Source organism: Paramormyrops kingsleyae, chromosome 3, assembly GCF_048594095.1.
Source record: "Paramormyrops kingsleyae isolate MSU_618 chromosome 3, PKINGS_0.4, whole genome shotgun sequence".
NCBI lineage: Eukaryota > Metazoa > Chordata > Actinopteri > Osteoglossiformes > Mormyridae > Paramormyrops > Paramormyrops kingsleyae.
Window position 1 is genome coordinate 4916484 of NC_132799.1, and position 25371 is coordinate 4941854.

At 49.8% G+C, this 25371-nt stretch overlaps 1 protein-coding gene across 1 annotated transcript in view; it reads left to right on the top strand.

The window, feature by feature from the left end:
• The window catches only part of LOC111835743 (heterogeneous nuclear ribonucleoprotein L-like), a 33009-nt gene extending 8114 nt beyond the window's left edge, over positions 1–24895 (top strand). Inside the window, exons 2-13 of the mRNA XM_023796352.2 lie at positions 12418–12536; positions 13326–13563; positions 15097–15182; positions 16224–16320; positions 16456–16528; positions 20162–20233; positions 20516–20730; positions 20833–20954; positions 21731–21932; positions 22446–22503; positions 22828–22926; positions 23936–24895. Of these exons, the coding sequence (XP_023652120.1) occupies positions 12418–12536; positions 13326–13563; positions 15097–15182; positions 16224–16320; positions 16456–16528; positions 20162–20233; positions 20516–20730; positions 20833–20954; positions 21731–21932; positions 22446–22503; positions 22828–22926; positions 23936–23991 (1437 nt within the window). The 3' untranslated portion in view covers positions 23992–24895. The remainder of the gene's footprint in view (positions 1–12417; positions 12537–13325; positions 13564–15096; positions 15183–16223; positions 16321–16455; positions 16529–20161; positions 20234–20515; positions 20731–20832; positions 20955–21730; positions 21933–22445; positions 22504–22827; positions 22927–23935) is intronic.
• The last annotated feature ends 476 nt before the right edge of the window (positions 24896–25371 follow it).

The following is a 25371-nucleotide window of genomic DNA, read 5'->3' on the forward strand; positions in this document are numbered from 1 at the left end:
AAGACCAGCAAGCTCCTATGCTGATCCACAGTCAGATTTCCCAGCCCCAGTCCTGTATTTAACCTATATAAACAGGTCTTGGGTCTGCTAATGCTTTGCGCAAAACTAGTGAACACTCCACCAATCCAAGAAGCCAAATCACAGATGCTTAATTTAAAATTCACTGGCACATCCAATCATATTTGTGCGAAAGGCATTGGTTGGTGAAAATTGCAGCGTGCACTGCGCATTTGAACTTAGCGTTAATTTAGACCTGTACTTCATATAGGGTTGCGACTGAGCTGCCATGGTAAAAATTAGGTCACAGTGCCAAAAGGTTGAGAAGCACTGGAGCAGAGGGTCACATGAGGCTTGTGGGTTACAGTGCAGGGTTCGTTGCATGCTTTTCCATTCCAAGGCGAGAGAACATCTCGTTTGATAAGCTTGTATGATGCTGCCCTTTGTCTTCAGAGGAGGTTTGTGGGGGGCAGCTGATGAAACTGCAGAGGACCTGACAGTGGTGGTGGTGGTGGTGGTGGGGGGGGGGGTCCTCTTCACTGGCACCCCTGAGGGACCACCTTGCCTTCTCCCTGTGCCGGGGGCCTGAGAGCTGGGAGAAAGTGTGTCATTGATCAAAGTAGAGTCACGGTTGGCTCCACAGTTGGGGCTCTACTCGCTTTCTTGTCTGTTTACAAAATTAGCCGTCACCGTCACTGCTACTTCTTTGTTTGATGGCCATTTTCCCCTGTGATCCAGTTCACTTTCGCCCTACAGGTGGTAATATCAGACAGGCTTTTTTTTTTTTTGCGACTCTCATCTTTATGAGAAGTCGTACATACGTTGTTCTCGCGCTGCCGGAGCGCAAACCGGCGCTCAGGCCTGTCACCGGCATGAATGCAAATCATCGTAATTCCGCCTTAACTCGGCTGTTTACTCGTGGAAAGGGAACACGGAGTCACTGAATGCCGGGTCAGGAATTAGGCCTGCATAAACAACAGGAAATTAGCATAACAATGGAAAATTAGCATCTCCCGCTACAGCTTGTTTGCCTGGTCAAGGCAAATGAAGAAAGTCTCTTATTTTTCCCCCCGCTGGCTTCAGAACACAGCACAATCATATTAGCATACACGTACGGTCCCGTGTGGAGCACTACATGCTGCCTAATGTAACGGTTAGTCTGCTAATCAAGCCCTTAATTCGAGGTGCTTAATCACTGTCGCCTCTCTGAGACGGGAGTTTCCCAAGCAGCTTGGGTACGATGGCAGTGCAGGAAATGACTTCACCTTGAAACTGGCTTCTGTCGATTTCATTCGGCTGTTTCGAAATTGTCCCTTTGAAGTCGCTGAATTGTTAGGTTATTTGTCAAGGCATTTCTTGTAAAAATGTACATTTTACTCAAAAGAACTGTGGAAAAACAGCAGTGCTTTGAGATTAGGCACCATGTTTTGGGCCTCTGGTCCACTTTAATTATTTGAATTTTGGCTGCAGTTAGTAGAATTGTAATAATACATAGCATCATATTGATGCATTTTTTATATGTATCGTTTATTCATATAGATTATACAGTGACCCAGTGGGTCCCCAAGGGTTCTTGCTCTGTTTGTGGAGTCTGCATGTTCTTCTCATGTTTCATGGGTTTTCCTTCAGGTACTCCAAGCAAAGTTACGTTTCTACATCGCCATAATGTGTGACTGTGAGTCTTCCCCACCTTGTGTTCCATGCTGGTGTCACCGGTTAGAATATGGGTCAGTTTTATAGGAAAGGTCACCTGTATCGATGTGGATTGCTGGTGTTTACAGAACAGAAATGCGTAGTTCCACATCCGCAATTAGCATTTCTGGCAGTGCAGAGCTATACGTCTAACAGATGCGACAATGGTCACCTTGGCGATGGAATGCGGCATGTGTTATTGCCTTTTTACCGACAGGCAAGCGTGTGGCCTGAATTTACACTGTCTAATCTGTGATTTGTTTTATTCCTATATATGATGTGCAACGCATACATCTACAAAGCACTGTCTCACCCAAATAAGGAAGTGGAGTGTCTATTTTTGCATGGTTGCTCAGTATCTCAGTTTGCTTGCTGTTTTACTTTATTATGCAACTGTTTTTTTTTTTTTTTTTTTTTTTTTTTTTTTTTTTTTTTGCTGGAAGGATTCAGGTTCTTGAAACTGAGGCTACATTTAACTAGCTGCACTTGACCCAGGCAGCTTCCTGGTTACAATCACTACGTCCCCGCTGATTACAAGTAGTTATAGTCATACAGGGAAATGAAAAGACAAAATGGATCCATTATGTTTAATACCTTATGACCGTGGCTTGTCACTAAAGGAGCCGTCTTAGCTCCTCCTGGGAGTTCAACGTCTTGGTTTGTTCCAGAGACCTTCGTTACTTATAGATAAGGAGGGCTGGTGCAAAAATTAACGATTCCCAGGGCAGGTTCCATTCAGTGGCGACCTCCACACAGTCTGAACAAGCAGTTCACTGCAGATCACTTGCTTTGTGGTCCTGCTCAGTGCCATGCTGAACAACTCAGATGTGTCATGGCCTGGAATACTGGTCTGGAAATTGAATTCAGCCTTTTGGATGGCCGACCAAGGAGGAGGCGGAGGAACGCCACACTGATGAGCTGGACGATGGGGCTTAAGCAAAGATCGTTAGAGAAGTAGGACAGAAAAGGGGGGGTCTTACAGCGTTTGGCGAGTAGCTGGCGAGAACCTCGGGCACTTGCGGCCTGATCTTATTTGCTGGTGTCAGTGGGGGTGTCCTCTTCATGAGGGCCCGTTTCACACTTCTGGGCATTTCCGCAAAAGCCTGGCAATGAGATCAGCCGTTCTGGCCCCTGAATGCAGGACCACAGTTCAGCTTCAGGCTGAGAGAGACTCTGAGTCCCCGACTCGTGTTTTGTCGTGTGACGCTCCTTGGCCCAGGCCTCAGAAGCACTTTGTCTTAGTTTTCCGGTACCTTCTGTTTGGTGTGTGGGTGGCGTGTGGGTGGTCGTCTCGGCTTGTGATGGTCAGCGTAGCTTCATGTAGCTCTCTGGGCTTTTGGTTTTTCTTTCTCCCTTCATTCTTGTGGTTGATTGATTGACCGATCGTTCCAAGCCTCTCCGTAACGGCCATGGCAGATGATTCCGTTTTTGGTTTTTCTTCCTGTTGAGTTTTTTTTTTTTTTGTGGTTGCTCCTTGATGTGATTGTAATGCCCTCTGATTGAGGGTTTGGGTGGATTACACAGGGATGGGATACTGCCACCACTAGCTTTGGGGGGTGGTGGGGGGATATAAAATCTCTGTAACAACTCGGCTTCAATTTGGTAGTCAGCGGTGTGCCAAGAGACAGCCCTGGGCCCTCACACGGTGTTGGAGGAAGTGCCAGGATTTGCAGCACCATGCCGTGATCACACGGGCTTGGCACGAAGACTGGGGGAAGGGTATCGGATTTGTGGCTGGGGGGGGGGGGGCCTTGAGAGAGCCTTTATTGGCTGTGCCGGTTAACCCTTCAGGTGTGTGAATGAGTGTTCTGGAGGGAGGCTGATGCACTGCAGTGTAACTAGAGGCGCTTTTCCACTGGCATCAAGAACCAAGCCGTGTCTGACCCGTACCATGAACTGGCGCTTTTGCATTGCAAAGTATTTGAGCCGTACTTGCGCTAACGTGGACCTGCTTACTAGTGGGGCCGAAAGCACGACCAAACCAAGCTGGTTGAATCATCATCAATTGCATGGGTTATCTGAAGGAAAAAATTAATATTCTATATATTAATCATTATTAGTAGTATCGCACATCGTGATGCATTCCCGAAATCTCGGAACTTGAAAATTTCCAACCTCCTACTTAAAAATGTACTATAGAACAGCCGAATGGAATGGATTCATAATGCAAATTTATGCAAGCGAATGCTAATTCTATTAGCATCTGATACTTGCATAACAGCGATTATCACTTTCTAGTAGAAATTAGCACACAGTAACTCACGATGCACACCGTGTGAACAGTAAATAAGCATCTTTTGGGTTTTATATCACTGTCGCTCCCCACACCCAGCAATCTCTTTACTGAGCCGACCCTTCTGCAGGGTAAAACCGGACCGAGCTGGAAACGTGCTGTAACTAGCCTCTCTTTGTGGTCCAGCTTGGTTCCTGTATGCCAGTGGAAAAGCGCCATAGGAGGCACAGACCAAGTGCCCCGGCCCCCGCAAAGGGATGCATGCAGCATTCCATTTACCCCCGAGGTCGGTAGTCAAAGCTGGGAATCACATCACACCTGAGTTAACCGTGTCCCAGTACTAGAAATTGGAAAGCGATTTAGCAATACCAGTTCCAGCCAGGTTCATTGTTAGTCATTGTTAACAATACCAGTTGATTACAATGCATCATGCAGTATTTCTCACTTACAAACACCATGTCCACAGATAGCGGTTGGACAGTAATTTGTGTACAACTGATTTAATGAGATGCAAATAAGACATACTGTAAATGGTAATAATCAGTAAAGAACTATAGCTTTCACTTCTGTTGATGAAGGGCATAACCATCTTGAATTCTGAAGTTCAGGCTGCAGAGATGCTTCCGACTATCCGAGTCGGAATTCCGACTTCAGAGGGCGTTGAAATTTCCCACTAGGAAATGGAATACGCCAATATTTCAGCCAAACTGCAGACGTACCTCTACAAGATTAAGGTGACTAGGATGTTAATCTGCATGTTCTCCACTAATCAGTGTCTTCACATCGGCATGGGGGGGAGGGGTGGGGAGTGATATCCCATCCCCTGTGGAGTAGGAGTCATCAGTGGAGCTGCATCACAGGTGGGCTCTGTGGCACTCTGTCGCCATGGCGGGTTCTGTCGCCATGGCGCCCATTGTCATTGTGCTCACTTGGCCCCCTTGAGCTCTCATCTCATAGCAGGTATATGATTTTTGTCCCCTAGATACTCATCACTCTCACCAAAAGCTCCCCCTTCCCCCCCCCAGGGCCCACCAAGCTTTGTCACCTCTGGCTACTGGGGCGATGGGGGTGTTCAGTTCAAAGGGGATGCAGAGCGGCCGATTGATGTCAATAATACAAATAATGAGAATGGTCCATTTGTATGATGCTCACAGAGATCCAGGGGCCTCCCTGCTTAGCGCCATGGCCCTGAGTCACCCGCCTACCCTATCCATCAGGGGCACAACCCAAAGTGTGGCTTTCCAAGTGCTGCCCATGCAGTGTGGGCAGAAAGAGTGTTTTATTAAAAGTCTGTACAGGGAATCTAAGACAAAGAAAAAGAAGGAGAATGAGGTCTTTGTATTGAAACATTGTATGGCTTCAGCAAAGCAGCTGTTTGACTTGCACTCCTCCTTTCCAGTGACTCTCACGGATTGCCCCTCTGCGTTTTTCATTTCCCATACAATCTGGAATGAAATGTAAATCTTCATTAAACAGGCCCGCTTCGATAAATGAGCCTTCCTGGAATACCGGGGGGGGGGCTTCCCTAACATGTTGCACCATTCAATGGGAAAGAGGGTATTATTACTACAAAACACAATGTCACCACGTATCCCCCTGCCCCACAACTAAACGGAGCCGTCGTGGTCAGTGAGGAGTTCAGTGACTTACTGCACAGTGTGGGTGAGGTAATCCCAATGATAGTGGAAGTAACAGAAACGGTGTCATAGTGGTGGTCACAAACACTGAGCATAAGATACAAAAACACGTCGTTTGTTTAGATGGGGAGGAAGTTGAGCAATCGCAACAGCCGCTAAGGTTCGTTAAGATGAAGAAATTGGCGAAAGGAAAGAAAGGAGACATGTCAAAACTTAAGAAAGAAAAACAGGCATGACATTGATGCTCCTGATACAAGGTCTGGCTTATGCGAGGACCCTTGAGCTCCACTGGACTGGAGTCAAGACTTAGCTGGAGACAGGGCACGTGTGACCCCTTTGCCCAGAGTGTGGAAAGTTAGCAAATGGCTAAGCTTGTTCTTAGGCTCTTCTTTGGATTCTGTATCGGAGCCACTAAAGGGGCTGTGTAGGTGATTTGGGAGGGGTGGGGATGAGAGTGGTATTGTTGGGGGGTTAACTTGGGTTCATTCAACCTGGCTCCGCCCTTCCGCCTCCAGCTCGGAGTTTTGTGCTGAATGTCCGACTCCTGCGGCGGGGGGGGGGGGTTTACTTTCAAGATCCTCAAAAGGGCTGGTGGGTGTTTTCCTTGCCGCAGCGCTGTGGCCGTCCTGTTGGGGGAAGTGTCAGGGTGAAGTTGACAGCAGCAGGGTGTGGGTTCTAGGCACCCTGTGGGGGTGGGGGGGGGGTTGTGACCCCATGTCTAACACGATCAAATGGGGCTTATGGAACACTGATCGTACATTCCGCTCAGTTTGAATGGCACAAACGGTGTTCTGTATGGGGGTGTGACATGCAGCTGGCTGCCGGCTACTCGTCGACTCCGGAAGTGCCATATACTTTGTCACCCTTCCCTCTGCTGCTGTCAGGTGTGCTGTAATAGCTGCTATTAGTCTTGTAAATATCAGTAAATATCGTGATATTTAAGTGATATTTGCTGAAGTTTGTGTCAGGTTTAATCTTAATACCTTCTGCTGAGGAAATAAGACTCTGGCAAAGTGCCTTTTCACTTGAATAGGATTTGTCGCAAATTGAAAACTCCAATGAAGCCAATTTCCCTCCAGCCCTATAAATCAATGCACCAATTGGGGAAAAGATACTATGTAACAGCTCCTTTGATTGCATGTGTGGGGCTCTCTGATTGGTGGGTTTGCTGAAATTAATTAAACCCCAGAGATGAAGGCCCCATAAGCAGACAGTTGGTCTAAATCCCCCCCCCCCCCCCTTCCTTTCCCAATTGTGATGTTTAGGATCACAGTCGGGCTGCTGATTGGTTAATTTTTATCAATCATCCCTAACAGTGGCCAGTGGCTTACAACCCCACCCCCCCCCCCCATCAGTATTCAAAATGGAGACAGGGGTAGGTGTCTGGCCGTCTTGAAACCATGGACGGGGCCAGGCTGCATCTGCATACAAACATGCCGGCGCACACACATATGCTCACACGCAGGTGCATCCCCCCCCCCGAAAGTCACGAGGGGCTCTGCTGAAACACACCCTGCCATAATGCATTAAAAAAAAAAACAGCACAGTGACGCCTCACGCGATCGCTCTTGCAACCGCAGCGGAATGTGACCTGTGGTGCTGTGTGCGAACGGAAACCCAGAAAGGCCCTTTCTCAGTTGCCATCTTGGCGCCTGTCGTGATTTTGTCGCGTTATACGCCGTCGGCGAGCTTGCTGGCGAGGTACCGCCACTGGCGCAGCTGACAGAGGCTCCGCCAAGGATCAGCTGTAGGCCTCTCGTCAGGGAGGGAGGAGGAAGAGCTTCACCGGATGTGTGTCAATCTTCTGCTTTGCTGGTGGTGGTGCATTTTGCGGTGTGATAGGAGTTGGGCACTTTTAGAAGCTGATTTTAAAAATTGTTCCTTTTTTCGCAATTGAAAATTCCCTGTGGGGTGTTTTTTGTTCAGTGCGCACACGAGCACTGAGTCGGCATTATTACGAGCTAAATAAATATATTTGCAAACGTGGCCTTTTCCGTTCACCGCTGTCGCACAGCAAGTGTGACCCCTCCACTCCCTGACCTGGCCTGGGGGGTGTGTGTGGCTATCGATTGTACCGCGATGAGCTGGCCTTCAAGGGGATTTCGGCACCCCCGCCTTGCAGGCGCTTGGGCTAGTCCAGCACTTCCTGGGTGGAGCTTCTCCCAGCCAATCCGGGCTTTTGTCTGTTGTGGGTCGTACCATCGTTTCCAAGTGCAGGGGGAGATGGGGTGGGGGGCTGGAAGTCTCAGTGGCTCCAGTTGGCCCCTCACTGAACATTTACCTTGTTGAGAACCTTTTAGCTCGTTCACCTGACCAAAGTGTCACTGGGGTGTCACAGGTGTGTGTATGTGTGGGGGGGGGATGGCTGGCTGGCTGGCCCTCATAAAAATGGAGGACAAGGCCCTCTTCCCTGGCATGGGGCACTGGAGCACTGAAACTGGCAGTAATAGCTGCTGGAAGCTCATCTACCCCCTCCTGACACTGGGATTGCATCATCGCGGCAAACTCCAGGAGGGCGGATGCGGTCCGGGGGGAAAATGGGGGAATGGCGGGAGCGGAGTGGGGGGGGACTCGCTCTGATGAATGAACCTGTTAAGAGTGTAACCCAGGGAACCACCTGGGTACATCCATCAGCAAGGTATTTAACACTAAAACAAATCTGGGGGTTGGGGGGGGGGGATCTGTATGGCAAAGGGCCATCTGAACAGTTAACCAGCCAGTAAACCCATAATAACGATGCCCTCTCTGTGTTTGTGAAGGTCTCTTCATGAAGTCATGGATGAAGTCCTGCTTTAAAGCAGACGAGCTTATTCAAGGTCATCAGTAGCCGTGTAAACGATCGCCCCTGTAATGCTGTCTGCGTGCATGTACACAGGGCAGGGAGCCATTTTGTAAGCGTGCCGTCCCCACTGGACTGCAGATAATTGGCTCTCCCACAGTCCCCGCCCCTCAGGCCCTCTCGGTCCATCCCCAATGGCTGCCACAGACGTGTCATTTCCGGTGAAGCGTGTCACTTTCTCCATGCCCCACGATGCCTTAAAAAACAGGATTTCTTTTTTTTTGTTTGTTTAAGTGGGTGTGACTAACATTATGACTAACCTAGCAACATTTCTGGAGGCTGGACACCAAGTGACATAAATCTTTACATCTTACATAAAGCTTTACATCTCGCTGTCAAATCTTTTGGTTATAATTATTCTACGTTGAGTGTGATTCACATGATTCATCTCTCCTTCAGGCTATCAAAAAACTAGCATTTTCATCATAAAACATGCGACAGAGTGTGGTGTACACTAAACAAACGGCGACGAATTGAGTCTGCAAGAATTTATGCTGCAGTTACAGTTAAAGGGCGTTTTTTCAGCCAGATAGCTGTTGGTGTGCCTAGTGTGGAGCTGAGGAATTCTGGGATTCTGCTATGTGCTTCACCCAGGCATCGGCAACATGGCTGTACGTTACCGTGGCGAAATGACTGTGCCCATTACAAAACATTTTGATTGAGAAAATGAAAAACACTGTAGGCTCCGTTTTTAAAGCATGTCCGTGGTAAAAATTGCATTTAGATTAGATTGACTATAAGAATTGGCCTTGGTGTTGACCCCTAGCTGAACCGGCTTGTAGCTGTGCACAAAAGCGTGGTGGGTTTTGCTTTCCGAGAGCGAGTCGGATTTAGCTCCCTTTTCCCTTCCCCGTTTGTGGCCTTGCTTGCGGCAAACCCGAGGGTCAGCTTTTGCAAAGAAACTTGCGAAAGTGCCCTGAATTTAGCGAGCTGGCTTTTCGCTGCAGTCTTCCAGCAGTTTTAGCAGCTCTTATCTCACATGGCGCTCTCAAATTTGAGTGTTTACGGCCTTCTGTTGCAAACTATCGCCCCCCCCCCAAAGCCTCGCCCCACCCTCCCTTCCATCTTTTTGACTTATTTATGGTCCCTGTCTTGTGCTGACTTCCTCCTCTTGGTATCTCTCTCCTCTAGCACACAGGAAGAGCGTCACAGGCCACAAGCATGCATGTGTATATGTGCACATTCGTCTTCTTGCATGCAGGCATATACCCCTACGTGAGAAGTTTGTGTGTGCATGCACTCATGCAGTACTGTGGTTTTCCTAAGCTCATCACCTTGCTGATTCTGTGACGCAGGGATGGGTTTGCTACCTGTATCCACCTTCCAAGAACTTTTTTTCAACTGATTACTATAATGAGAGTCACGAGTAAGTCTGGAAAGTTGTTTCACTGCCGGCATCGGCGATATTAGACAAAACTATCTCGGTTATGGATTGAATTTTCCGGGTATGTGGAAGATTTGGATGTGATACTCCATCCTACTTTCTCTGACATTAAGGTGCCAAATTCTGAGATCAGATTTTCTGTGGTACCGTGCTGGAGCTGTTTTTTTTTTTTTGGCCCAGAGCCAGTTTTTTGCAGTGGAAATGTACAGAACTAGTTCCGGATTTGGAAAAGACCTGGCACCTGTTCCAATACCAGGTGCCGAACTTTTGGTATTTCAAAAGAGTTCTAAAAGTACGGTGCTACTTTTGTTGGTTTTCCACTGAAATTAGTACCGGAGCCAAATGACATCACAACGTAAAGCAGGGTATTTTGTACTGATTCAAAAAATGGCTATAGTACAGACTGTCTATAAAGTCTCTTTATAAAAGGCATAACACGTTATAGCCATGTTTATAAGCCATGTTTATAAGCCATGTTTATAAGCTCTCATCTACAATGCATTATAGATACCTTTATAATGCAGTACAAAACATCTGTAATGTGTATACTGACCATTATAATGCATAGTAAAGTTATCTATAGTGCATTATAAGGCAGTCATAACGCATAATAAACATGGCTATAATGTGTTATGCCTTTTGATAAATATTTATAGCCATTATATAATGCTTTATGAATGCATTATAATGCATCATGAATTTTTATATATTACTAAAACCATTAAGTAAAGTGACACCAAAAGTTTTTAGTATCTAAGGTACTAGTGTGACAGCAAAGCCCTCTCTGAAGCCGCACGCTGTCTGCCACCCGCTCCGCCGCTCCTGGGATGAAGGTGTAGCAGGCCGTTCCTCTTCACCCTCCCTCACTCCCTCCCTTTACATCTCGCAGCCTGTGTTTGAAATCGCCAACTAAGAGGGACTCTAATGTAATAAAATAGCTGCGGGGTTGCCTGGCCTTCAGTGCGAAGGGCAATAAATCGATCGGAGAGGAAAAAAAAACATTATTTAATACAATGGTTAATACGTTGTGAACCTCATTCTTTTACAGACTGCCGCCCCCCGCCCCCCCCTCCCCAGTCCGTGCAAATGTCCGGGAGAATGTATTTGGGGGAGAAATGTGGTCAATTTGAAATGAATCTCATTTCGGAAACAAAGGCTCTTCCAGCGAGGATTCAATTTGCCTCCCTGTCAGTGGCGCGGAGACTCCCGGCTTGGGAGTTCTCTCCCCCCCCCGCTGGCAGGACGCAGCGCCGGGAAGCGGACAGCTTCAGTAATGAACTGCTTCGTTTGTTTACCCTCCTTTCTTCTTTATTTGATGAGCCCGACTGGGCGTTTTGAGAACTTAATTAGTTGCTTAGGTACAAGTCATTGAAACATCGCTCTACTTTTTTGGCCACATGTGGGGTTGGGTTTGGTCGGGGTTGGGGGGGGGGGGTAAGATGGCCAGCTGTGGGCCTAGAAATGCTTCTCTGCTACTAGACAGCATCCATCCTTCTCATCCCTCCATCTGTCTGTCCCAGATGGAGCCCGTTGCTGTCAGATAGATGGTCCCACCCTGTCTTCCTGCTTCAGCTATTTATATATTCCTCCCAGGTGCTCAGGTGTGGGGCATCTTTTGCATGTTTAGCTTGTCACCCCTCCCCACAACTTTCCAGTCAAACCTCTATCTCCTGACCCCTGATCACTGTATCTGTATCTGATTGGCTTACGGCTCTGCAGGACACGCTACACCTCCCCCCCCCCCCCCCCCCCCCGTGAGACCCAATGACATCTCTCTCTGCAAGGGCCCGCCCAGAGAATTCCAGGTCCTGCTCTGGTTTCACATTTATTTCCCCAAAAAGACTGAGAATATGTCCCTCTGTGGATCTCATACAATGAAGAGCAATTTGCTGCAGTTCAGTTTTTCACTTTCATGTAAAAACGGCACCTTGAGACGGACCTCAGCTCCGATTAAATTTTCGGAGTTAATAACGAACGCGGTGCTCTTTGCCGTAGACATAATTTCTACTCATATTTCGGTTTCATTACTGTGTCGGCTAAAGGGAACAAGTCGGTGGTGTTGCTTTGTTTCTCTGAAGTTTAAAGAAACGTTGCAAATCGAGTGCAATTTCTCCCTGTAATGATCCTCCACATGCTGCGAAGGCCTCTCCTGAGCCGCTAAACCGGATACATTAAAGCCAGCCCTAATTAAAAACTCAATTATGGATTTCATTTTTCCACGTGAGCGTCCGCTTGCTCCTCGGTTTCCGTCTGCTTTCGTCTGCAGTCGAACGAGGCCATGTGTTCTCTGCAGTTTAACACGCTGTAGCTGTTTGCTTTCGTTTTGAAAGAGCAGCCAGATTTTCCTGTCTGACGATGGCGGCGCGCAGCGTGGCACGGTGGTTAGCGCTGTTGTCGCACACCTCTGGGACCAGGGTTCGACTCTCTGCCCCGGCTCTGCATTTTCTCCCCGTGTCATTGGGGGGTGTCTTCTGGGTTCCCTGATATTCTCCTCACAATCCAAATTAGTGTTGCTAAGTTGTCCGTAGGTGTGGCTGCTTACGTAAATGCTGTGTGTGCCCTGTGATGGGTCGGCGCCCATTATATGCAGGTGGATTTGACCTGAGAGCTGTATGTCTGTGCTCCTGTTTTCCAGGACAGTGGGGACGAGTCCCACCGCATCGCTCCCTCCCCTGTGGTGCACGTGCGGGGCCTCTGTGAGTCCGTGGTGGAGGCCGACCTAGTGGAGGCGCTGGAGAAGTTTGGGACCATCTGGTGAGAACGACAGGCTGCCATTTCTCTCTCGCGCTTGGGCCGCCCCCCCCAAGGGTCACGTGATCCACCTTGACCATCCATTTGTTCAATAATTTCAAAGGTTGCAAATCCGTATGTTTAAAAGCGAAGAATCCAATCTGCCAGAGGATTATCCAATAATAGTGTTCCATTTCAAGTCTCATCCTAATGAGAGAGTGAGTTCCTCCACCTTACTGGAATGCAATCAAGAATCGCTCATATGTTTTGGTATGTGTCAGTTTTCGTGGACGCTTTAAAGTTAACCTCGTTTTCTCTTTCGGCGCCTTTGCTGGGGTGTGCAGGACGAAATCCTTAAAGTTAATTAGATTTCTTAATTTTGTGCCAGCCTTTTCTGGCACGCTGACGAGTCAGCCGACTGCCCTGACCTTACTGGAGGGATCCTGCATCGGTCACATATGAGGGGCTCTTTGTTTGTCTCACCCTGACCTCTGAATTTAATCCTCCTTTCATCTCCTGCTCCTCCCTGTGCATTTTTTTTTTGTAAATGTCACATTAGATTATCGCCCATGACAGCATGCTCGCCAAGCGAGTTTTTCTTGTTGCCCCGTATTTTCAGGCACTCTAGCATGGTGGAGTTCTTAGGCTACTTGTCAGTTGCCTCTCGATCGCGTCTCTGTGCCCCACGAGCACTCTGACGCAAATCGAACTGACAATGGAACGAGTCGACTGACCCTAAGGGAAGTTTAAGTGTGCGCCGCCGGGGATGATGGGAAAATAAGCGGCTGACGCGGCCTCTGTCCCCACCCGCAGCTACGTGATGATGATGCCCTTTAAGAGGCAAGCCCTGGTGGAGTTCGAAGGCATCGAGAGTGCGGACAAATGTGTGGCGTGCGGCGCGAGCGAGGCTGTTTATATCGCCGGGCAGCAAGCCTTCTTCAACTACTCCACCAGCAAGCGCATCACCCGGCCCACCAACTCCGACAACCCCAACAGTGGAAACAAAGTGCTACTCCTGTCGATCCAGAATCCACTCTACCCCATCACTACGGTAAGAGAGGAGGGCCAAACCTCACCACCCCAATTTATTCCTTGAATTGAACGAAGAAGCCTTTTCTCCTCTGTGGTGCACCCTGTGTTGCGCTCCGTTCGGACCCTGGACTCCTTTCTATTTAGAAGCTACTCTGTTAGTAGCTCTGTTTTTGTGTACTCCGCCCTGCAGTTATTAAGTTGTTCTTAACATCTTGATGTCTAAGGCTTTTCTTCCCCTCGAATGAAAAACAAATTGTTGTGCCTTTTTATTTATTTATTTTTTTTGCTTGCCTTCTGAGATTTCCTCTCACCAGCTCACCAGAGTAACAGATTTTCTGTGCGCTCGCAGAGATGGCGAATACTAATCGATGTAATTAAAACAGTCATAGACAAATGTTAAATGAAGCCCCCTTTTCTGTGAGAGGCGGGGCTTGCTGCCGAGCCGAGCAAGCCGCTCACTTTCTGGGCCGAAACCACCGTCGCTCAGATGTGCACAGTACCGTCTGGTGGCCGGTCGTGTCGTGTAAGCTGACGCTGAATCGGCTGCGCGCCCCCTGCTGGGACTACACTGTACTGCTGGTGAGATGAGGCTCCGCCCACTACATGCTGTCAGTCACCATCTGGTTTAACTTTTTAACCCTCTGGGATAAACTAAGCTGAGTGTTGAAGAGACGGGGTCCTGTGGAGAAGGACACAATGTGAGAGTGAGTTTGCACTCAAGGAGCAGCACTTACTGGTGATGACACAAGGCATCATGGGAGAATGGGGTTGCCGTGGAGATCGTCAGCCTGTGTTTTTTGCGGCAGTCGGGCAGTTATTAGCGATGTCTGTTTGGGGAAGGACAGTAGAACAGTGTTTCCAGGAAGCCCCTGTCCACAGTTAGACAGCCAGTGTTTCATGCTCTGATTGGCCGCCCCACATCCTGTTGTGCCCCTCCGGCACCCATTTGGTTCTGCCGCCTCTAGCCGCAGGATGTTATCTCCGCTGTGGACGGCAGTAATCTGAAACACTAGGAGAGTCTGTCAAACACACACACACACACACGCAACATGGTCAGTGTACCCCCAAACCACATCCACCATTTCGGCAGCAGGGCCGCGCCCCATTCGTTTCCTGCTGCCTTTTTCGGAGTGACTCAGTGCCCGTTCTGCTGCCCTGTCTTCCGGCGGCAGCGTGGAACATTAGCGCCATGGGCAGGTTCACGGGCCGACACCTCGAAGGTCACCTCGGCGCCCAACCACTTAATTAAGCCCCTGCTCCCTAATGCCGGGGCCATTCAGGCGCTTCGAGCTGATTGACTGTTTTCGCTGAAAATCCTCTGACGACCCCCAGCTAACTGAAGCGGCAGCCTACATCGTTATCCCCCTCGATCCTGGGGAAAGAAAACGGAACTATCAGCTGGATCATGGAATGAAAAACAAAATCGCACCACCCGCAGAGAAATGGTTCAGCCTTCTCCGTCCGTTTGTCTATGAGCGATGGAGCAATCGTTTTTTTCCTCCCCATCCGAGCGCCGGCCACGCTGACACCTCCTGCTCTCCTCTCCTTCCAGGAGGTTCTGTACACGGTGTGCAACCCCATCGGCAGCGTGCTGCGGATCGTCATATTCAAGCGGAACGGCATCCAGGCCATGGTGGAATATCCTTCATGGTGAAAGGGGGGGTCAGATATCACATGGGAAACGTGGGAGAGGGAAGCAAATACAATAATAATAGCGACAGTTAATGAGATCTTATAGTAAATCAACATTGGCTCAATGTTCTGAATAAGTAGCAATAATGAATAGCTTGTGAGAGGTTTCTGGAACTGGGGGGGGGGGGCGGCATTGGGTCTGCAGTACTATTTTCATCCCTTAGCTGGGTCTTGAGCATCTTCAGCCGTTGCACAGTCACTGAAACGGTTAACCCGTCTAAAGCAGTTAAGTTGGTGAAATCGGCTCATTCGGATGCCTTATCACGGGGGTCCCTTGTTCAAGGTCGATCCGATTAACCGGGCTTTTAAGTAGGCGTTCGGCTCCAGAACCTCACCGCGTGATGAAAGAGGCCGTCCTGCCCTCCACCCAAGATGAAGTCAACCCCCCCCCCCCATTCCCATCCTCCCGTGGTGTGGGGGCTCATTAGCTATGAATGTCTCCTAGCTAGTTGTTATGCACCATGTATGGGATGTTCCTGCTCTTTGGGGGGGGGGGGGGCGGAAAGTGAGATTGCTTGGTAACCAGTTATCCATATCTTACATAGATCCTAAACCTGTCTTCTTTCCCTCTGTTGCCAAGCAATGATACTTTCAGGTGGGGTTGTGTGTTGAATAGAATTCTTAATGTACTGTCACTCTGCCAAACACGAACGTTTATGTCACAGAAGGTGGATCAAATCTAAAATGATTTTTTTCAAATCAGGCCTTGGGAAATTTCTGTTTGCCCAAATCCCCAGTTTTGACATGGAGCGAACAAATTCTGCCCCCCCCCCCCACCCCACAGTTACCCCGTCATCACAGCAGCCCCCGTAAGTGACACGGCAGACGAGCAAATCCGTAATCTCCGGGAGCGGAGCCGGGGCACCCACAGCAAACGTCTTAACGTCCTTGGCTGGATCTCTGTGCTCTGTCGAGGGTACCGCTAACTCTCGGGTCGGGTCGGGGCGTTTCGCTGGATTGCCGGCCGGCTCCTTAACCGGCGCCCACGTTCGAGTCCGTTCAGAGTGCCCAGAAGGCGAAGGCGGCCCTCAACGGCGCGGACATCTACGCTGGCTGCTGTACCCTGAAGATTGAGTACGCCCGGGTAACTATCCCGAACGCCGCGTCGTCCTGCCGCTGCTCCTGCCGTCGATCTGCCGTCGATGCAGCAGCTGCCCCCTATTCACACACCAATGTGCAGTTTTTCTCTGTCTCCTTACGCTCCCCCGAATCGCCCCAGCCTACGCGCCTCAACGTAATAAGGAACGATAACGACAGCTGGGACTACACCAAGCCGTATCTGGCCAGACGCGGTAAGATCCCGTCCTCATCTCCACACCCCAGCCTGCCGTCCCTCCTCTCCTTTGCCCTTTGCTGTGCTGTCTTTGTTTTCACACCTGGTGGGGGGGTGGGGGGGGGCAGTAGGCTGTACCATGAGAACTGTGTGGTTACTGCATAATAAAGCAGTTCCCCATATCTGATGCAGTCAAATTCTTTTATTTTTCGTTTCATTAGTCTGCCCAATGTAATTTGAGTTGTTTTTTTAAGTACTAACTAAGATAAATATTCTCCTCTCTGTCTGGTTGCTCATAGTCAGTGAAGCTGATTGTTCTGTTATCCATTAGCTTTGTCTGCCATAATGGGCCGGCACAAGTCCTGAGGTGAGATGGGGGGAATCGGGGTTGTACCAAACAGCCATAGGGCAGAGATGCCAATTGTTGCTGGCCCGCCCCACCCCCTTGCCCTTCCTGTGGTGTAGCGTTTGAAGCCATCAACCCTAGCGCCCCCTACTGCCTGGAGCAGAGCGGAAGGCGGACCTCAGACCTACAGTCAAGCCAGCAGCACACCAGCACCACGTGACCGAGCGAGCGATCGAACGTCCCTCCAAGCAACGCACTCTCAGACATGCCCTAGCCCTGCACTGCTGCTGCCGCCCGAATGCGAGCAAGGGAGACAGAGAGAGACAGAGGGGGAGACAGAGAGAGGGAGGGAGAGAAAGAACGAGGGAGCCGGACTACAGGCTGACTCTGCACAGCAGCGCCCCGCCCGCTTCCCAGCATCATCACCACCTCCCGAACAAAACACCGCGAGAGAGCCCCGACTCGGCACTCATCCTGACTGCATGCATCGCCTCAACATGTGGCCGCAGGAAGGACGCCCCCCCCTCCCCCGTGTCCCTGCCCTGCCCAGGAGAACCAGCCCCAGAATGACTGCCTCAGACTCCCAGAGTCTATCTTCCTTTCCTTTCCTTCATTTTTTTTATTTTTATTTTCCTCGCTGCTTTTTTTCTGGGACTCTTTGCTGTTTGGAGGGGGGGGTGGGGGGTGGGTGGCGTTTCTAGACGCCCGCTGAAGCCGGCATCCCCGTCACCAAATCGCTCACCTGCGAAACGCTGTCAGGCTTTACATGTGAACGCCGACCTCAGAGGAGGCGAAGTTCTACAGCAGTGCTGGGATGTGGGATGCGGACGCTGGCTGGAGTCCAGAGTATGGATTCGCATAGTGCAGTCGAGTACTTTCACCATAGTAACCGCAGGGTAAAAAAAAAAGCAGCATGATATAGAGTATATTCAAAACAGAGCTGTTCTTAAACAAACTCTAGCTTCGGCCAAAGGCGCAGACTTGACACCCACGGTGCATCTCGTGGAGCTGGTGCTAATTCCGGTGCCACGTTGCGTGTTTGCGATGCCCGTTTGAATAAATTGCGATGATTTGGTGACGGGGTTTAAAGCTGTGATGTCTTTCGCATGAAATGGGCCAAGGAAAAAAAAATTTAACATTTTAAGGGTTTGACTTAAAGATGTGTGCTGAATTAGCCCAGGTGATGCGAATCGGCATAACAGTTTTAAAGTCTTGCGGGCTTTGAGCAAAGGAACACGTTATAAGCGTGCTTTAGATGTGTTGTACCATGTATAGAACGTGATCTTATTTAACTCTGGACTGTTTTTGTTACTGTTGAGAAATATGTTAGCCTCAGTGGTGTTGAGTGACAGCTATATCCTGCTGAAATGTGATTGTTGATGTAATACCAGTGTGAACGGGGGCAGACAGAACCGGCTAAAGAGACTCACCCTCTCTGTCGGGCACCGCATGGTCCCAGCAAGCAGTTTTTCATTTTTGGAAAATGATTCAAAAAATGTTTTTGACCTCCCCCAGAGGCTAAATGGCAAAATGGTAGGTAGGGAATGCATTTTAAAATGTCAATTTAGCATCGCAGTCTATTCCACAACCCACCTGCAGGGGGCACTATATGTGAGGCCACTGTTTCTGGACACTGGACGCCTTGCGGATTCTACCCCCCCCCCCCTTCTGATGAGCCCCCTCAGGTAGCTGCAGCTTTGCTGTCTCATTGTCCTGCACGGCCGGTGTGTGACCCTCCCCTGGTGCAATCCAGTCCAATGTCACATCCATGCCGCACAGGACCATGGGAAATATTAAACTGCTGCCTGGTGTGTTCAAATGAAAGCTTTCGTTACTGATTGGCCGTGATTTCTTACACACTGACTGACCCCTGGTTGGGGCGCACTGATTGGATGAAACAGCTCGCCGTGCTGGTTATTAAGTATATTACAGCCGCTCTCAGGCAGTGTCCCAGCGTACGGACTGCATGCAGTCGCAGTGTACGGTCACCGCACTGCCATCGCCACTCCTGGGCCGTGGCGCTCCATGCTAATGCCCGCCTTTCAAGATCCGTCGTTTAATGCGTTTTTTTTTTCCTCCTTCCTGAGAATCGAATCCGTTCCGACCGGAGGGGAGTCGGCGGGCGGTCGAAAATAGCAGCGGATAATAATAGAGTGACGGCCGTAGCCCTCTGCGTCGGCCGCTAGCCAAGGTCACGCCGGGCTGAACGGCGCCCCCTCCCGAAAGCCGCTCCGCCAATACCCGCCCACCCAGAGAGGCCCCGCCCCTTTAGCCGCTTCTGTGCCCGCCCCCTTTTTCTGTCCTCTCCACTGCCTGGATTGTACTGACTGTGAAATGATGTAACACAGGTTGATGTTGTGCACATGTGCTGAAAGCTCCCCCCCTCCCAGTTAAGAGAAGGCCTGGTAACAAACGCAGGTACTGTCTCCCTCACCGTGCTGTGATCAGATGTGCAGAGCAAACTGTGACCTATTCTGTGGAATGTCTTCCGCTCCCTCCCCACCCCCCACCCCCATCCTCTTCTGGAACCTGCCCTGTCAGTCCAGATGGTCCGTTTACACGCCGTTTGTCCGGCGAGCTCATAGCGCCCCCAGCTTAGTGGCAGCCTTGAGGCGCCGTAGCCGTTGCGCGCTATGCGTTAGCCAGGACACGGCTCCGTTTTCCCTGTACCAGCCCTGAAACCCTAAGCACACGCCTCTGACTTGGTGTCAGACTCAAAACCAAAACACCAGCACTCTGTACTGTGTCTGTTTACCTGTTTATTTGTGCAGAAACATACGCACAGCCACAGCCTCTCTCTGTCCTAAAAAAAAACAGCTAATTGTTTAAACATTTTTTATCCCACTGCTTTAACTTAGAATGGATTAAAGAGGCCCGACACTTTTTTTTATTTTTTTTATATGTCAATAATTTCTCCTTCTATCTGGGTCACTGTGTTTTTTTAATTTTAATTTTTTTTATTTAATTATTTTGATTTTCTTTTTCTTACTCAAAGTAATTGTGACCTTTGAGTAGACTCTCACCCCAGCTGAATAAGTCGCCCAGCCAGGTGAATCTGGTCGTAGGCACTGAGATGTGAAATTGCACGCTGATGCAAAATGTCAAGAAAAAAGAAAACGGTCCTGCTTTTTACTGTAGCGATTTCGCCTGTTTAGCCTTGACCGTCTTACTTCCATTATTCTTTATTGTTTTCCTGCCATTTTGTCTCTGTAGTTCTTCTTGTTTTTTCTCTATTTTCTGTTTTTGAAATTTAACCCCTGCTGTTCTGCTCTCACGCTCCTCTCCTAAAATGTGCGGCTCTTTCAGAGCGAGGCAAAGGCCGGCAGCGGCAGGCGATCCTGGGCGAGCACCCCTCCGCCTACAGCGACAACGGCTACGGTAGGCCATCCCAGCCCCCCCCGCCTTCCCCCCCCCCCAGCTCTGGCCAGCATGTCTCACAGATGAGGCTGGGAAGAAAAAGGAAGAGATGATTGTCATGGGGACAAAGTCGGCCGTGTAAACGCGGTGATTTATGTAGCGACGGGAGAGCAAGCACATCGCTGCAGAAAATGGAGTATAATTTTGTGCCAGTGTCGTTTTTCTTTTTTTCTTGCTTGTAGAGGGAGCACTGCGGCTCACTGCCTCTCAGGTGACACGTGCATGTCCCTTTCCTCGTTTCAGGGCCACACTGCCCCCTGCTGCCTCTCCCCAGCAATAACAGGTACAAAATCAGCTCCCATGACATTCCTGAGTTGGTGGCCTACCCCCTGCCCCAGACCTCGTCCTACATCGGCCACTCATCCAGCTCCGTCGCCATGGTGAGCGGCCTGCACCCCACCAAAATGAACTGCACCCGCATCTTCAACCTCTTCTGCCTCTACGGCAACATCGAGAAGGTCAGGCGGCCACCGGAAACTCCTGCATGGGGCCGATCTCTTCCGCGATCGCGGACATGGTGTTCTGTCCCATGTTCCTGAGCGTGTGGCCTACTCTTACAGGTGAAGTTCATGAAGAGTGTGCCCGGCACAGCCCTGGTGGAGATGGGGGATGAGTACGCGGTCGACCGCGCCATCACACACCTCAACAGCATCAAGGTCTTCGGCAAGCGGCTGAACGTCTGGTGAGTGACCCCACCCTTCCGTCTCTGTGGCCCCTTGAAAACTGACTCTAATCCTTACATCGTGTGGAAGCAGAACATCGAGCATTAAGAAGTGCTCTTTCAGTGTGTGTGTGTGTGTGTGTGTGTGTGTGTGTGTGTGTGTGTATGTGTGTGTGTGAGGCTTTTAGCAGTTTAGTGCGTCGATTCCAGAACTCTGGGGGTCAAAGGTCACAAAGTCTTCTGCTGCCTGGGCTGTGAACTGAAGCTACTACTAATTAAACAAGTGGGGGGGGGCATTACAATTCCTTTGTTATGAAACAAAGTCGTGGTAACGTGACCTTGGGGCGGCGTGTTTGCCCTGGGGGTTAAAGCCATCCCTCAGTGGTGCCCTCTGCAGGTGGAGCTGTCCCTTCTTGTTGCAGAAGGGGGTCGTGCTGTGCTCAGCCCCCACCCAGTGCTTCACATATGACCTCCCTCCCTCCATTAAAGGATGCTGCCTGTGCTGAGATCCCAGCTTTGTCTGCTCCACCTGTGCTGACCATAGATCCCCCTGTGTTTTGCCAACCCTGAAGCTGCGTAATTTGCCCCCTTTCTTCCCGTTTGTATTGTTTCTTCTCCTGCTCCTAAACTGATCCCCACCTGCCCTCCTCCCCGTCACCTCCTCACCTGCCCTCCTCCCCATCACCTCCTCACCTGTGCCGCCCCCTCCTGCATCATCCTGCTCTCTTAACCACCTGTCACTTCACCCCCTCACCACCATCACTCTCTCCTCACCTGGACGCCTCTCCAACCCCCAGCGTGTCCAAGCAGCACGCCGTCATCCCCAGCCAGGTGTTTGAGCTGGAGGACGGCACCAGCAGCTACAAAGACTTTGCCATGACCCGCAACAACCGCTTCACCAGCGCCGGGCAGGCCTCCAAGAACATCATCCAGCCGCCGTCCTGCGTGCTGCACTTCTATAACGTGCCCCCCTGCGTCACGGAGGAGGAACTGCAGCGGGTATGGAAACAAGGGGGCAGGTCACATGTTTGTGTGGGGTCAAGGGTCAGGGGTCACTATGGAAGCATGGAATGGAACATCAAGGTGTTTCTCAATATCAAGAACGCAAAGAATGTATTAGTGACCTTGGCAAGAACGGTCCTGCTAACTTGCCTCCCAAGACCAAACTTGGTGCACAATGAATCATGGGATTGGTCTTGTTTGGCGAGGAGGCAACCGGTGCATCCTTGTCATTTTGGATGGGATAAGAACGACACCCAGGGATTTGTACCATCCTCTGTACTTCTGTTCTTAGTGTTTGAACTGGTCTTCGGCGAAGATGATGTCAAACGGGTACATGAGAACACAAGTATGGTCAAGTGTGTATATTGAGAAACATAGAGGGTTATGGGTGTAGCATAATTAGACTGCAATAAACCATCCTGTAATTAAATTAAAAGTCTATGTTTCTCTTTCGGTCATCTGTACTGTTATAATGATGTCATGTGCCAATAAATCTTTTTTTTTCTTTAGCTATGTACAGAACATGACGTACCGGGTTTCATCAAGTTCAAAGTGTTTGATGGCAAGCGTAAGTCCCTCCCACACACTCCTCCTACATACAAAAGCCATTAACGAGGCTTTATGGTCCTTTTTATGTCAATTATTTCTTCTGCTCCGTAATTGCGGGTTCCTTTTCCATTACGCTGTTAATGGCTGGCACCCGGCAGTAATTCAGAAGTTTCCAGGACACCCGAATTCAGTGCCATGACTTGCCGAGGGTCTGGGGGCTGGGATGCTTCAGTAGCCTCACATGGAAGAGGAGGCCGCCATCTTTGAGCGAGCCCTGAGATGTGCTAACTGTGCTTTAGAGAGCCTCAGGCACTCACTGCTCCTGTCTCCACCTCCTTGGCAGCCTCCTCTAAGACTATCTCAGGGTTGCTGGAGTTTGACACCAAGACACACGCGATCGAAGTGCTAACGGTACTCAACCACTACCAGATCCGAATACCAAGTGAGTATCCAAACTGGCAAGCAGGTACCAAATCATCATACCATTTTAGTTCTCTCTCAGTCCATGTGGTCTTAATTCGCTCCTTGTCCCATCCTGCTCCCCTCCCAGTTCTGTCATAGTCCCATCCTAGTCTTGTCATTGTCCAGTCCTTGTCGCATCCTAGTCTTGTCATAGTGCCATCCTGGTCTTGTCATAGTCCCAACCTAGTCCTGTCATAGTCCCTCCATAGTCCCATCCTGGTCTCCTCCTAGTCCCAACCTAGTCCTGTCATAGTCCCTCCATAGTCCCATCCTGGTCTCCTCCTAGTCCCAACCTAGTCCTGTCATAGTCCCTCCATAGTCCCATCCTGGTCTCCTCCTAGTCCCAACCTAGTCCTGTCATAGTCCCTCCATAGTCCCATCCTGGTCTCCTCCTAGTCCCAACCTAGTCCCTCCATAGTCCCTCCATAGTCCCATCCTAGTCCCATCCTAGTCCCAACCTAGTCCTGCATAGGTGGTTATGGAAGATGGATAGATGGAGAAGCTTGTGAAAACCCAGGCATATATGTGTCCATGCCATACTGATTTAATAAATACTCAGTGGGACAGGTTATAAATGAGAGGACAAGCGTGACCAGGCGTTACATGGGAGTGAAGATCCTCATGTTCAGAGAAGGAATCTGGCATTCGAGGGCACGGGGGGTGATTTTGACACTATGGAGCATGAAGAGGTGGGCGGCTTGTGCTATTAGCAGCTCAATAGAGGGATTTGAGAAGCAAAAGGAAAATACTGGATAAGAAACCAGTTTGAACTGGCTATACTGTTGTTCAGTCTTTATTATTTTAGCACTTAATTATATGAAGAGCCCAGGTAGACGACCCAAAGCAGAGGTCAGCATCAGCAGTCCTTGCCTTCATTTGAACACCAAAGTAATGTGATTTCACATCTAATTAAAGTGAAGCACTAGGACCTCTGGCGAGTCCTGTCTTCCTGTGTGATGTGAGTGACCCTGTGTTCTTGTCCGTTCCAGATGGTTCCAACCCGTACACCCTGAAACTCTGCTTCTCTACCTCCTCACACCTCTAATGCCCGCGTGGTAGCGGCGTGGGGGTGGGTGGAGAGAGCGCCGGAACAAGGAATTGGCCAACGGTGCCCCAAGGAAAGAAGGGGAGGGGCAAGGGAAATGGGGGGGCTTTCTCCTCGCCTTCATTCCAACCCGCTGCATTGTTTGACTCCTGATCCACACCCTTTGAAAAAGACCGGAGTACATAAATACAGAAGTGCAAAACACTGGAAGTCATGTCTGGAAAGACTTTTTTTTTCTTTTTGGTCTTTTATTCGTCTGAAGGTAAATCTGGGAAGGCGAAGAGGAGAACTGTGACTGTCGGAGAACGAGCCGGCCCCCTTTGGTATCCCAGCAGCCCATGGGGCTGGCCATCTTCAGGTCTTGCCCAAAGCGCCCCCCCCCCCCCCCCATTTCTAATTCATGCTGTTTTTCATGTTCGACCGGGACCTTCCAGCCCTGTCCATACTGCGAGGTCAACCTGATTGTGCAGGGGAAGTGTTGTCAGTCACTTGACATCTACCAAATCCACAGAGCCAGGTCGGGTAGCTAATGTAAAACCACTGGATGTACGATTGCCCGGCGTGTTCGGTACTTCAGAAGAACAACATCTGTATAGCCTGTAAAATGTAGATCACATTGTAATATATGTATGAGTATAGCACTTGAATAAGGTTGGGGAAGGGGCCATGTTGAACTTCAGTTTAAGACCTGGTGTCTTATCTTTAGAAAAGATGATTCTTTTCCTTAAGGGGGGGATATTGGGGGGAGTTTCAGACACTGTGCTTGTACCACGTTTGCACATGAAGGTCCACGGTCTATGTAGCGGTCAGTGTTTCCCAGTGTGCAATATGTGGTGTGCCACCACATCTGCCCCCCCCCCACGATGTGAGCATGACATCCATTAAACACTCTCCAGTCCCCGTCTTGCGGTTTGGGTTTCTGGTTATTTGGGTTTAATGTGCCGCCGGTCCCCACTGCATCTGACTATAAACGATGCGGTTTTGACTCTTGACAGAACTGGACATTTTTAAACGGTTAAACCAGCTAGTGGCTGGAATTGGTATTGCAGCCAGGTACGGCCTGCCCGGTTGCCATGGCGCGACGAATCACCCGCTGAGGTTGCACTTCAACATCCCTGGCCCTCGGGGTTATTTCAAGCAACCCAACTGAGCCAGACCATAGATTCAGAGAAATCCCTTAAGCTTCCATCCTTGCCACAAGTGTCCCTGTACTGCAGCTAACCCCTGGAGAGGCCACTGTTTTTTCCGGACCCTTCCGCCTGTCGCTCCAAAGTCTTCTTGCATCCATCCTCCCTGACAGGAGCCTGCTGGAACCCATTCATGTCCCTCTTGTGTGCCCGACCCTCATCTGTCACCTCTGGCACTCCCCTGTCATTTCCA